At 40.3% G+C, this 12,059-nt stretch overlaps 1 protein-coding gene across 1 annotated transcript in view; it reads left to right on the top strand.

The window, feature by feature from the left end:
- The window catches only part of LOC133771981 (guanine nucleotide-binding protein G(q) subunit alpha), a 312,920-nt gene that overhangs the window by 242,560 nt on the left and 58,301 nt on the right, over positions 1–12,059 (top strand). The window contains exon 5 of the mRNA XM_062208448.1: positions 804–933. Coding sequence (XP_062064432.1) covers positions 804–933 — 130 coding nt within the window. The remainder of the gene's footprint in view (positions 1–803; positions 934–12,059) is intronic.

Raw genomic sequence — 12,059 nt, 5'->3', positions numbered from 1 at the left:
CTCTAAAGCTTTCATGCCTAAACCTCTCACTTGCTTTTGCTCTTCTGAAGATTGTGTACACTTCAGTCAAAATATGGATTCAACAGTTTGAGGAAGCCTTGGTTCAGTGCCAAGCACTGCCAGATATTTTCATATACTCATTATTACTCAGATTCATTGATGTCCGTGTTGGTCGCTGAACAAACTCTTGAAAATAGTTCAGATGACAGCACTGGAGTGGTTGCTTGTCACATCTAGATGTTTTATACACCACTTCATCTCCAGCAGGTTAGCCAGTTGGGTTGTGAACGTCTTAATTACCCCATGTAACTTGACACGGCAGACCTGTCCCAGATTGTCACCAGTATTGGGAGGAGGATGTAGCCCCAGATGCTCACCCTCCTGGGGAGGGATCACTGGGGTTCTGTGTGCATTTAGCTAAAGCAGCAACTACCCATCCTCAGAAAACACTTGTCCTGATTGTATAGGGAAAGAATCTGATACTTGCCAGCAAGGTTTAACACAAATAAAACTCATCTGTTTCTGACTCTCCCCAGTGTCTCGTTAACAAAAAATATCATTTACTTGGCATAGATAAGGATTTTCTTTAACTTTCTAATAACCACATTGATTTATTACCCAGAATGTTTTGCCTGTGAATGTTGGATAACAAAATTAATAGTCTATAAATATTATTTGGCTTGAAATTAGAGGACTGTTGTCTTTCAAGAGAATGTTTTTCCTAAGTTTGTAAGTAGTGCTATCTATATGTTATTTCTATGTTTCTCTATGTGCTATTAATACAAGTGTTGTTAATCTTGCAGAATGGTCGATGTAGGGGGTCAAAGGTCAGAGAGAAGAAAATGGATACACTGCTTTGAAAACGTCACCTCTATCATGTTTCTAGTAGCGCTTAGTGAATATGATCAAGTTCTCGTGGAGTCAGACAATGAGGTAAGTGCTCTTTGGCCAGGCCGTGGATTATCATTTTTATTATCTCAAACAAATAAATGATAGGAAGCAGCATGTGGGGAATACTGTGTTTTGATTACATTGCCTTGTCAACAACTAATTTTAGGATATTTTTACAATATCATAAAAACAACTCTGTGTAACCAAGTGATAACACCCACAGTGGGGTCAGATGCAGGAGCAGGTCTGCGTGTCCAGTTATGGTTAACTCCCGTGTGATGCTTCTAACATTATGCTCAAGTTCTGAAAATGAAAAAAAAAAAACCATATGGCCATCCCGAGGCTAATCATCACAGATCATTTTTATAGCCTTCTTCCTCTGGGATGGACTCGGAGTGTTGCAGTGAGTCACCCTCTTTCTGTTTTCGTTCTGTTTAAATCATTGTTTGTGTGATGGGTGGGTCTCGGAGAGTGCTCAAAACCTCTCATGGCAAACGGGAATGACTGCAGCTGGGCTGCAGACGCCCTCGGTGTGGAGCCAGGGCGCGTCCTGGTTGGATGGCCTCCGTGTGCTCGGAGAATCCCATAGGCCGCTGTGTAACGTTGTCTCGGGTAAGCAGCGAGTGACTGGAGAGGCGTCCTTAGTGTGCCTTTCTGGAGCACTGATTCAGTATTGTGATCTCCTCCCCGTGACAGGGAAACTTAACAGGTGTAAACACGGATTTTGAAAGTGGTAAAGGCTTGATGAGTCAGAGCTGATTGTGGAGGATAATGAAGGGGTGTGGGAAGCAGTGTCTGTGTGTGCGCGCACGCCTGTGCGTGAGCCCACGGGGGGACTAAAGAGGACGCCGATGGTAGATGCACCTGTCAGAGCGCGAGACTGCACACTGGTAAGCAGATAGTAACTAATGAGTACCCTCCTGCTTCAGTAGAAAATAGAGGAGGCGGCGCTGTATCCCAGTACCTGATTGAAATAAGAGCTGGCGTATTAAAATATACTCTGATACTGTAAGAATTCTTGGCTTCTTAGTCCTTTTTAAATATTTTTATTTTTATGTAGATCATTTTTGGTAATGCCATGTTTGTGAACGATATATTTTGGTTGCCCAATTTCATTATGTACCAAAAAACAAAAACAAAACAACAAAAAAACCCTCAAAACTTGATATAAAGCCTGTGGTCAAGTTCTAAGTTAGAAACCTGAAGTTTAAAATGAGAAATTAATATTTTATCTGAAAATCTTATTTATCACCATCTTATATGGCTATAACCTGGTTAGCACAACTCTAATTAAAAATATAATTGATCATCACACACAATAATACAACACTTTGTATTACACACATGTTCCAGCTTTGCATGATTATTTTGTTACTGTTATTTTAATTTTAAATATTTATGGGATGCAGTATACTAATTCCATACATATATACAACTTGTAATGATCAGATCAGGTTAGTTGGTATTTCTGTCTCTTTAAACTATTTTTAAGTTCTCTGAGAAACCCTTAATGACTGTACATATTTATAGGATAAAGCGTGGTATTTCAATAAATGTACATGATATGAACTGAACAAATCAGGGTAATTAACATTTCCACTTCGTTAATTATTCATAAAATACATAATAGATGATTGTGGACTGTATTCACTCCACCGTGCTGTGGGACACTAGAACTTCCTCCTTCTGTTTAACTGTGTTGGTTCCTGTTGTCCAGACACTAGCAATTGCTGTCCTAGGTTGAGAAATACTTTTGCTTAGCTTTTGCAGAAGAGAGAACTTGTGGTATTTGTCTCTCTGCATCTGACTTACTTCACAATGTCCTCTATTCCCATCCATTTTGTTGCAAATAATACGATTCTTTCTTATCTGTAGGTCTTAATGTTTCCAGTGAAATACATATCCAGTCCTCTATAGCATTTCCTTTGTGTGTAGGATTAATGAAGTTTCATGAGCCAGTATCTCATGTCCTAGCTGAGAATTATCTGTTCAAACATTTCAGAATCTTCCCAGGCTTGCAAGTATGTGAGCTTCTTTTTAGCAATGTGGCTTGTTTGTCAGCCGGTTTCCCCTATAGCTGTAAAGCAGAGTGACTAAAAGCATACTAAAATATGACTACCAGGTGTCAAAGTATCTTAGGCCATTGCTAACAGACTGTTAGCTATAATATCACTATATAATTACTTCATCTGTGTTATCCACAGCCATCACTGTTGGTAATTAGGAAATAATGTCCAAAATATGGGATGCATATGTGTGTGTGTGTGTGTGTGTTGTCTCTGGGAGACAGAGAGAACTCCTGTCTGCTCGTTTTTTTCCCCAAATGTCTGCAACAACCAGGCCAAGATTGGGAACCAGAAACTCAGTACAGGTTTCCCATGTAGGTAGCAGTGGGTAGCAGGAAGTCAAATACGTGAGCCATCCCTGCTGCCTCCAAGGCACTGCATTAGCTGGAGACTGGAGTCAGGAGCTGGAACTTGTTATTGTACTCCAGTGATTAAGCCATCTTAATATCTTAACCATTAGGCTAAACAGCTGCCCCCAAATATTTTTTTAACACTGACATATAGTTACATGGTCTTTTTTGTATATCTTTATCAATATCTGTGCCTGTTTGTTGCTACATAATCACCGAATATAGTACTTTGCACATGGTGCATAATTTGGAAGCAGAGATATTACAGCATTTTTGCTTTCTTTGAATATTGGATCAAAGCAAACAATATTTGGAGGGATTACCTACTGTGTGGAACCAGGGTATCTAAACTGATAAAAAATAGCTTTCCCCTAAAGGATCTTATAAAAGATACATGCTTTTTGTCAGAATAAGGCCTATGGGGGAAGGAAAGCCTTTGTTTTGTAGGTCATCATTTAGTTTGCTACCCAGTGAAATAAAATTTACATTTATCAGCAACATAGAAGACAAAATCACATGCAATTTTATTTCTTAGGTTTACATTAAGATAGAAGAGTACACATTTGTCAGTATACATTTTATATGAGATTGAATGCATTATATCTATAAATGTATGTTGTCACTTAGTGCTAATCAACTTACCACTTCACAGTGAGCAATATAGACAAGGAAGTATATTTCATAGGTAAGTCCTCAGCCAGTTCTAGCATGTAAGTCCTGTTTTTCAGTTGTCTAGACAATATAGATCATTTATTCGATTTTCACTTGACATTGTTAGTACAGATCCTATGTTTATATAAAGGTTTATTAATTACAATAAAATGACATTGTTGTGATTATCAAATTTCAAAATTAAAATTTTCTTAGTAAGTTGCCATACAATGTACCATACTAAGTGTGCCTAAAAGTATTTTCCCAGTCCCTTTGATTCCTACCATGATACATTATGCTACTTTGACTAATTACAGGCTAAAATTAAAAAACAGTCTGTTTTTCATTAGGACTCCCTTATCACTTGTACATACTTTGGAAGCTGATGTTGCAGTTCTGAGAGATAAAAATCAAATTAAGTGACATTCTTTTCTCAGATCTCAAGTTCAAGTCTGATGGTAGCTTTGGAGCAGCTTCCTAGATTCTTCCCCTATGTTAGCAATATCTGTCAATCACTGTTGCTAGTTAGAAAACACTGTCAAAAATGGGTGTGGCAGAAGGCATTTAGTGGTTCAGATGTAGTTTAAGATGCATGCACGCACTTCAAAGTGCTTGTCTCTGGCTCTTGAAGCTGGCGTCCTGCTAATGTCAGGCATCTGGGGAGTGAACCAGCAGGTTAGATAGCTGTCCTTCTCTTCCACAACTCCACCCCTCCCCTGCCTCTCTGCCTCTCAGCCTCTCAGATAAATAAATAAGTAAGTTTTAAATTTCTTTTAATATCGGGATGTAGTCACATGACCCTTTTTTGGTCAGTTTTACTGATATCTGAAAATGTCATTGCCTCTCCCAACTTTTTAAATCACTGAGGAAAAACAAACTATATAGAGTTCTAGTTTTCCTAAATTTTCTGATTCTGGTGAGACAAAACTGAAATAAATTCCTGAAACATTTTGTTCCTCGTTTTGAAATCTGATGTTCCTAACTTTAATCCAAAGCAGACTTTGCTGTGCCTCTGTGGGTATACATTTGTGAGAAGAGCCTAGGGATGGATTCTGGCAGCCTCATTTCTGTCCCTGGAACTGTAGGAAATGCATTGCAGACCACAGCAACAGCTGCTGAGAGACTGTTTGAGATCATTGCTTTTGCTTTTAATATTGCTAAAATTCTACTTATTAATCTTCATGGTTTTACCTCATTCTGCTTTTGTCTAGATCCTCAGCCTTACTATTTTGGGGGGAATGAATTTCTTTTATTTATTTTTTTTTCTTTTCCAAAGAAGGAAATACATTATCCAATAGTGAGCCGAAACTATCTGACTTTGTAGAGCTGGGTTTGTTAGTGTTTCCTTTGCTGTCTGTTTTCTCCCTGTGGGGACACTGCAGCAGCCCAGCCAGCTATTCTGTGGTCCATTCACCTACCCCTAGAAGTCCAGAGCACCCAGTAAGACATCCCTGTAACACAGATACTCCAAGCACTCTCCCTTAGTCTTTATTTTTCTTGTTGTCTCTTTCAAGAACGTTTGAGCACTGATACAAAAACATATTCTCAGTCATAGTTTCAGGGTCTGTATTACTACACCAGGCTCTTTATAGAATCTCTAAGTCTGAACCTTTTTTTTTTCTTCCCCTTATATGAATGTGAATTTTGAATGTATTAATCCTCTTGTAGTGGCCATACCTGTTTTATTAAAATAACAAGGTAGTCCCCTACCCACCACCTGCCCTTCTTTCACCAAGGTGGGTAAAGTAAAAGGAGAGAGAGGGAAGAGAAGACATTTGTGATTCCTTAGCACATTCTACCTGTTCAAAACTTGCTAAATTCATGACTCATTAAATCTAGCAGTTTACTTCCCTGTGTTGGGGTGTGCTTGAGGTTTGCTGGTGTGTGTTTCAGCCGTGAGGGTAAGAAAATGGAGAGATTAAAGTCCATGGCCAAGTCTTCTAAGGCCAGATCCTGCCCTTCTAGAACTGCTTTCTTTCCCCTCCCTCACAATGTCTTCTGGAGGCAAACTCAGAATAAAAGCAGGAGCAGCTGTCAGGAGCCAGGAGCATGGGAACGGAGTGGAAACCCTGGCTTCCAGAAGGAACTGAAATGCCTCTGCTCTGCCCACCTCTGCGTGTACCAGAAGATACAGTGCACTAACCTGTCGGAGATCCTTTGCCAGTGGGGCAGAGATTCTGTTGTAGCCTCTTTGATTCTGAACCATCTTAAAAACAAATCATATAAAATATGCATTTCTTTTGGATATTTCTCTACTAGATTTTAAAATAAAGCCATTTTGAAGTTATTCAATTGCAACCGAAGTCTGCACATTTTCTTTAGAAGTGTGAAACATGTATTTTATTCTGCTTTAGAAACTCAGAGCAAACTTCTGGGAATTTTCTTCAGATAGCCTTCAGCCTAGGGAGCAAGAGGTGCAGACTGAAGATTAAGGAGAAAATATTCAAACTCCAAATGTGAGATCTAAAAGAAACTTTTATCAGCTCTAATCAAATGTTGCCCTTGGTACACTTGGCTTCCATTCATGATCTGGATTAACAAGGACGTTCCTGAAAGACACTCAACTTTTTATATTTAACTCTTCCCATTTCCCCATTGCTCTGTTAGTTCCCAGCTGCGGGTCCCTTTTTGATCCTCCTTCTCCCATTCCTTGCATTCCTTGGCTTTTCTGTCTCCTCTCCACTTTACCTTCCCCTTCGCTGTTCTTGCTTCTCTTGTGTTGGAGGGAAGTTTTGTGACTATTTATGAGTTTGAACCAGAAATCAGAACTTCATGCTGATCAGGAGAGGGAAATGCACATATGGGCATTTTGTGTATAAATGTAAATTTGAAATCTAAAAAAAATCTGTACTCATTGCAGTATAATCTATGTAATAGGGTTTTTTAATTTATTTTTTTTTAATATTTATTTTATTTATTTAAGAGACAGAGTTACAGAGAGAGGTCTTCCATCTACTAGTTCACTCCCCAGATGGCTGCAGTGGCTGAGCTGATTTGAAGCCAGGAGCTTCTTCTAGGTCTCCCGTGTGGGTGCAGGGGCCCAAGCACTCAGGCCATCTTGCACTACTTTCCCAGGGGCACTATCAGGGAGCTGGATCAGAAGCCAAGCTGCAGGGACTCCAGCTGGTGCTCATATGGAATGCCGGTGCTACACTCCAAGACTTTAACCCACTGTGCCACAGCGCTGGCCCCAGTGAGTTTTTTTTAAAAAAGGTGAATTATGTTATATGAAAAAAAAGCAGATTGTGGAATAGTATAATTAGCTTCATCTGATATCTGTAACCACTACTAATTAACCACATATATACAGTTATTATAGTTTATTCACCCCCTCCCTTCACCCAGAAACTAATTTGGAAGGTTTTAAGACCAAAGTGTACACAGTGATTGTCATTGTTGCTGGGTGATAGTATTACAAATAATAAGTGAAACAATAGGGCTTTTTTTTTTTTTTTAAATAAAAAGGTAAAATAATGTAAGACTTCAAATTGAGAATTTTAGCCCTGCCACTTCCCAACTTTGACCCTTGTTTTCTTTGGGTTATCTGCATTTTCCTTACTGATTTAAAGGAGTTCCTTGTGTTCTGTGGATCTGAGCTATCTGTCATGTGTATTACAAAGCATCTGTCTTTGTCTTCGTAGGTTATCATGTATTCTCTTCGTGGTATCTTTGATGTGTAGGAATTGTAAGGTGTAATATAATACAACAGATAAAGAGTCCCCTTTTTCGTGGTATGATACTGTATGTCTGACTATATTAGCATACATAAATCATGGTAGCATAAATCATGTGAAAATCTGGATGAAGGGACAGTACAGATTGAGGGTGAAGTTAAGAATTGAAAACAGTGTTTTTTCCTCTTGCTTTTTTTTTTAGTTCTTTATTTAGTAGAGGGTCAATCTTATGATTTTAAAATAGGCTGAAGGTATGTCATTGTAAAACTTGGAAGAGCGAATAAGGGAAGAAGGAGATGGGCCAGCATTGTAGCACAGCAGGTTAAGAAGGGAGGCAGGAAGGAGGATGGGACGTATCACTATGCTTCCAGACCTGTATGTATGAAATACATGAAATTTGTTCACCTTATATAAATAGCAAAGATTGTGAATAAAAGAAGTAAATGCAAATTACACAGTCCTGTCACTTTCCTGGTGATAGCCCATAAGTTTAGTCAAGCATGTGTTAGCAACCAATGAAAAGAGATAGTCGTGGTCTGTCACAAGATTCACAGTGTCCTCATCATGAAAACAAAGAGTTACTTACTCAAACTAGCTTCTCCTGCTGTGGAGTCCCAAGGATTTCTCATGTAACTTCCTGAGGAGCTGCCATGTGAGACAGACAGCTGGATCCAGGATATAATAACCTCCAGGGCACCAAGTGTTAGGATGCAAAGGGGGCATTCCTAAAGCTTCCTTCGGTGTGAGTCAGGCTATAGCCATGTCTGTGATGTGCCCATGCCCTGTGGTATTGTAGTGGGTGTCGGATAAAACTGAGCCCATCAAGGAAGGTGGCTTTTGTTTCCTTCTGTTTTTGTAAACCGTTACTGTGATACGGGAGAATAGAAAACGATAGAGAACTTAAGGATTTGACAGACCTGCTTCGAATCTTTATTTTCACAGAAACAAAATGATAAGATGGTTAAAGACTTGGATGGAGCTCTCCCTGAAACATTTCTCTCCCTGCCCACAAAAAGCCTCTGGTCTCAAATTGACATGTATCATCCCTAGACACATTGATTTTTTTTACTACATGTTCCTGTGTCAGCAAGCAGTGCGTCACATTGGGCTCTAAATGTTATATGTGATTGCAGATTTTATTTAAATGGCTTCATTTTGCAATTTGCTTAATTCACTCAGCATTGTTCTTGAGGTTTTTTTCATGTGGCTGCCCATGACTGATTTTACTGAAGCCACCATACTGTTCCATTATGTGACTGTGCCCCGCTGTGAGTCACAGCAGGGAGGCTGTTTGTAATGCGGATTACCTGTTCCTGTCCCTGCTTGGCCTCCCCCTCACCCCACACCATGTGGAATTGGTTCTTTGTTACTGATACATGTATGACTTACAATATATTCTGGAAATTGCTGCCTGACAGACTCATACAGAAGCTGTCATCTGTGAGGGCATATGGTTTGTCTTTTAGTTTTGTGTATTTTACAGAAGGGCTTTAATTTAATGTGATCAAGTCACTCATCCTTAAGTGGTTGGATTTTCATATTTTAAAAATTCTTTATCTTTCCCAAGAATAGGAAAATTCACCTTATTTTCTATTAAAAGTTAAAAGATTTGGGGCCAGAGCTGTGGCTCAGTAGGTTCATCCACCGCCTGCAATGCTGATATTCCATGTGGGTGCCGATTCTAGTCCTGGCTTCTCCTCTTCTGATCCAGCTCTCTGCTATGGCCTGGGAAAGTAGTAGAAGATGGTACAGACACTTGGGCCCTGCACCTGCATGGGAGTCCTGGAAGAAGCTCCTGGCTTCTATCGGAACTGTGGCCATCTGGGGAGTCAACCAGCAGATGGAAGATCTTTCCTTTCTGTCTCTCCGTCTCACTTTCTGTAATTCTACCTCTCAAATAAATAAATCAAATCTTAAAAAAAAAAATTATTTTCTAAGGCTTTGTTTGCACTAAGAATTTATTTTTATGTGTGGAAGTGAGGATTTACTACTTCCATGCCATGTTTCTGTTCACTTGTCTCAGCATTAGTATTGAACAGCAACTGCAGCCATCTTTTCTGCATTAATTCTTATTTACCTTTTTAATTAAGGGGTATATATGTATGCATACAGAAAAGTGCACAAATGAAAGATGTACAGCACAGTGATTTACCACTGAACAAACATCAGCTGTGTATCTAATACTCCCGTTAAGAAGTAGAACTTGAGGCTGATGTTGTAGCACAGGGGGTTAAGGTGCCACACGTGACACTGGCATCCCATATCAGATGCCAGTCTGAGTCCTGGCTGCCCTGCTTCCTATCTAGTTCCATGCTAATGCTCCTTAGAAGGCAGCAGAAGATAACCCAAGTGTCACCCACATCAGAGATCAGGATGGGTTTCTGGCTCTTGGCTGGCTATTGCAGGCATTTGGGAAGTGAACCAGTGGATAAATGATCTCTTTCTCTCTGTCTCTATCCTTTTCTCTGTCTGCCTTTCCAATAAATAAATAAATTTAAAAAAAAGAAAAAGGAAAGGCAGAATTTTATCAAGACTTTTGACACCTGTTAGATTCCAAAATGAATGCCCAGTGTGCATTCCTGCCAGCAACATCACACATTTCTGTCCCTTTGTATCTTTTTTTTTTTTTTTTTTTTGACAGGCAGAGTTAGACAGTGAGAGAGAGAGAGGTCTTCCTTCCGTTGGTTCACCCCCAAAATGGTCACTACGGCCGGCACACTGCGCCGATCCAAAGGCAGGAGCTAAGTGCTTCCTCCTGGTTTCCCATGCGGGTGCAGAGCCTAAGCACTTGGGCCATCCTCCACTGCCTTCCCCGGGCCACAGCAGAGAGCTGGACTGCAAGAGGAACAATCGGGACAGAATCTGGTGCCCCAACCGGAACTAGAACCCAGGGTACCGGCTCCACAGGCAGAGGATTAGCCTAGTGAGCTGTGGCACCAGCCGTCCCTTTTTATCTTTGCTTACCCTTAGTATTGCCAGTCACTCTGGCCCCTCTGGTGGCTGGGGAGCAGAGCTGTTTTCCCTCCATGTGCCTGTTTACTTGGATGTACCCTCCTTCCTACTGCATAGCCCTTGAGCAAAGCAGAGATGTTTCTCCAGAAGCCCAGCCCCTCGGCTTCACAGCTGCTGCCTCCAGAATCAACAGATACCTCCATGAGGAAAATTACCCCAATACGGGCTCACTTCCCCGGACCCCTGCCTCCCAGATGCTGGCCTAGTAAGTAAGCCTTTGGTGTCCTCTGTCTCTCTGAAAATTACCCGAATACGGGCTCACTTTCCCGGACCCCTGCCTCCCAGATGCTGGCCTAGTAAGCCTTTGGTACCCTCTGTCTCTCTGAACCCTTTAACCAGATGAGTTTTGTTTTGTTAACTCTTCTGATGGTGATCGTCCGGTTGATATTAATGAAATGCATGACAGGTGTCACGTCTCATTGTAAGCGTGAATCTTTCTATAGGCTGGCTGGTTGGTCTGCCTTACTGCTATTGGACCAATATAAATATGTTCAAATCACTAATTGTACAAGTAATGTTAATATCTAGTAGATCAAATCTATGTATTTTCTTTTTCTGTCAATTTTCTGTTTTCAGTTTCACTGATTGCTGCTCTAATTTTTATTATTTTTTTCTGCTTACTTTGGATTTAATTTGCTTTTTTATTTTTCAAAGGTGAAAACTTAAGATTATTAATTTTAGATCTTCTTTTCTAATATGCACATTCAATGCTATAAGTTTCCTTCTAAATACTGTCTTTATTTCACCCTACAAATTTTGATAAGTTATATTTCTATTTTCATTTATTTCAGAACACTTGTTCATTTCTGTGGAATTTTTCCTTGACTTCCTGTGTTGTATAGATGTGTATTATTTAATCCCTGAGTATTTAGAGATTTTCTAACCAGTGCAGGTCTACACCGAAATGATAATGCATTGTTTTATGAGTTGTACAAGTACCTCTTAAAAAAAAAAAAAAAGATTTATTTATTTATTTGAGACAGAGAATTGCAGAGAAAGAGAAGGAGAGACAGAGATCTCCATCTACTGGTTCATTCCCCAAATGGCCACAACGGCCAGAGCTAGGCCAATCTGAAGCCAAAAGCAGGAGCTTCTTCTGGGTCTCTCACACAGGTGTAGGGGCCCAAGCACTGCTTGGGCCTTGGGCCAGCTTCTTCTGCTTTCTCAGGCCATCAGCAGGGAGCTGTATCAGAAGTGGAGCAGCCAGGACTCGAACCAGTGCCCATACAGGATGCCAGATCCACTGACAGAGGCTTAACCTACTGCACCACAGCGCCAGTCCCTACAAGTACCTCTTTGTGTAACAAAGTAGTTTTAATTCTTCTTTTCTGGGGCCAGTGCTGTGGCATACTGGGTTAAGCCACCACCTGCAGTGCTGGCATTCCATAAGGGCACCAGTTCAAGTCCCAACTGCT

Source organism: Lepus europaeus, chromosome 12, assembly GCF_033115175.1.
Source record: "Lepus europaeus isolate LE1 chromosome 12, mLepTim1.pri, whole genome shotgun sequence".
Taxonomy (NCBI): Eukaryota; Metazoa; Chordata; class Mammalia; order Lagomorpha; family Leporidae; genus Lepus; species Lepus europaeus.
This window is presented reverse-complemented; position numbering and strand designations above follow the sequence as displayed.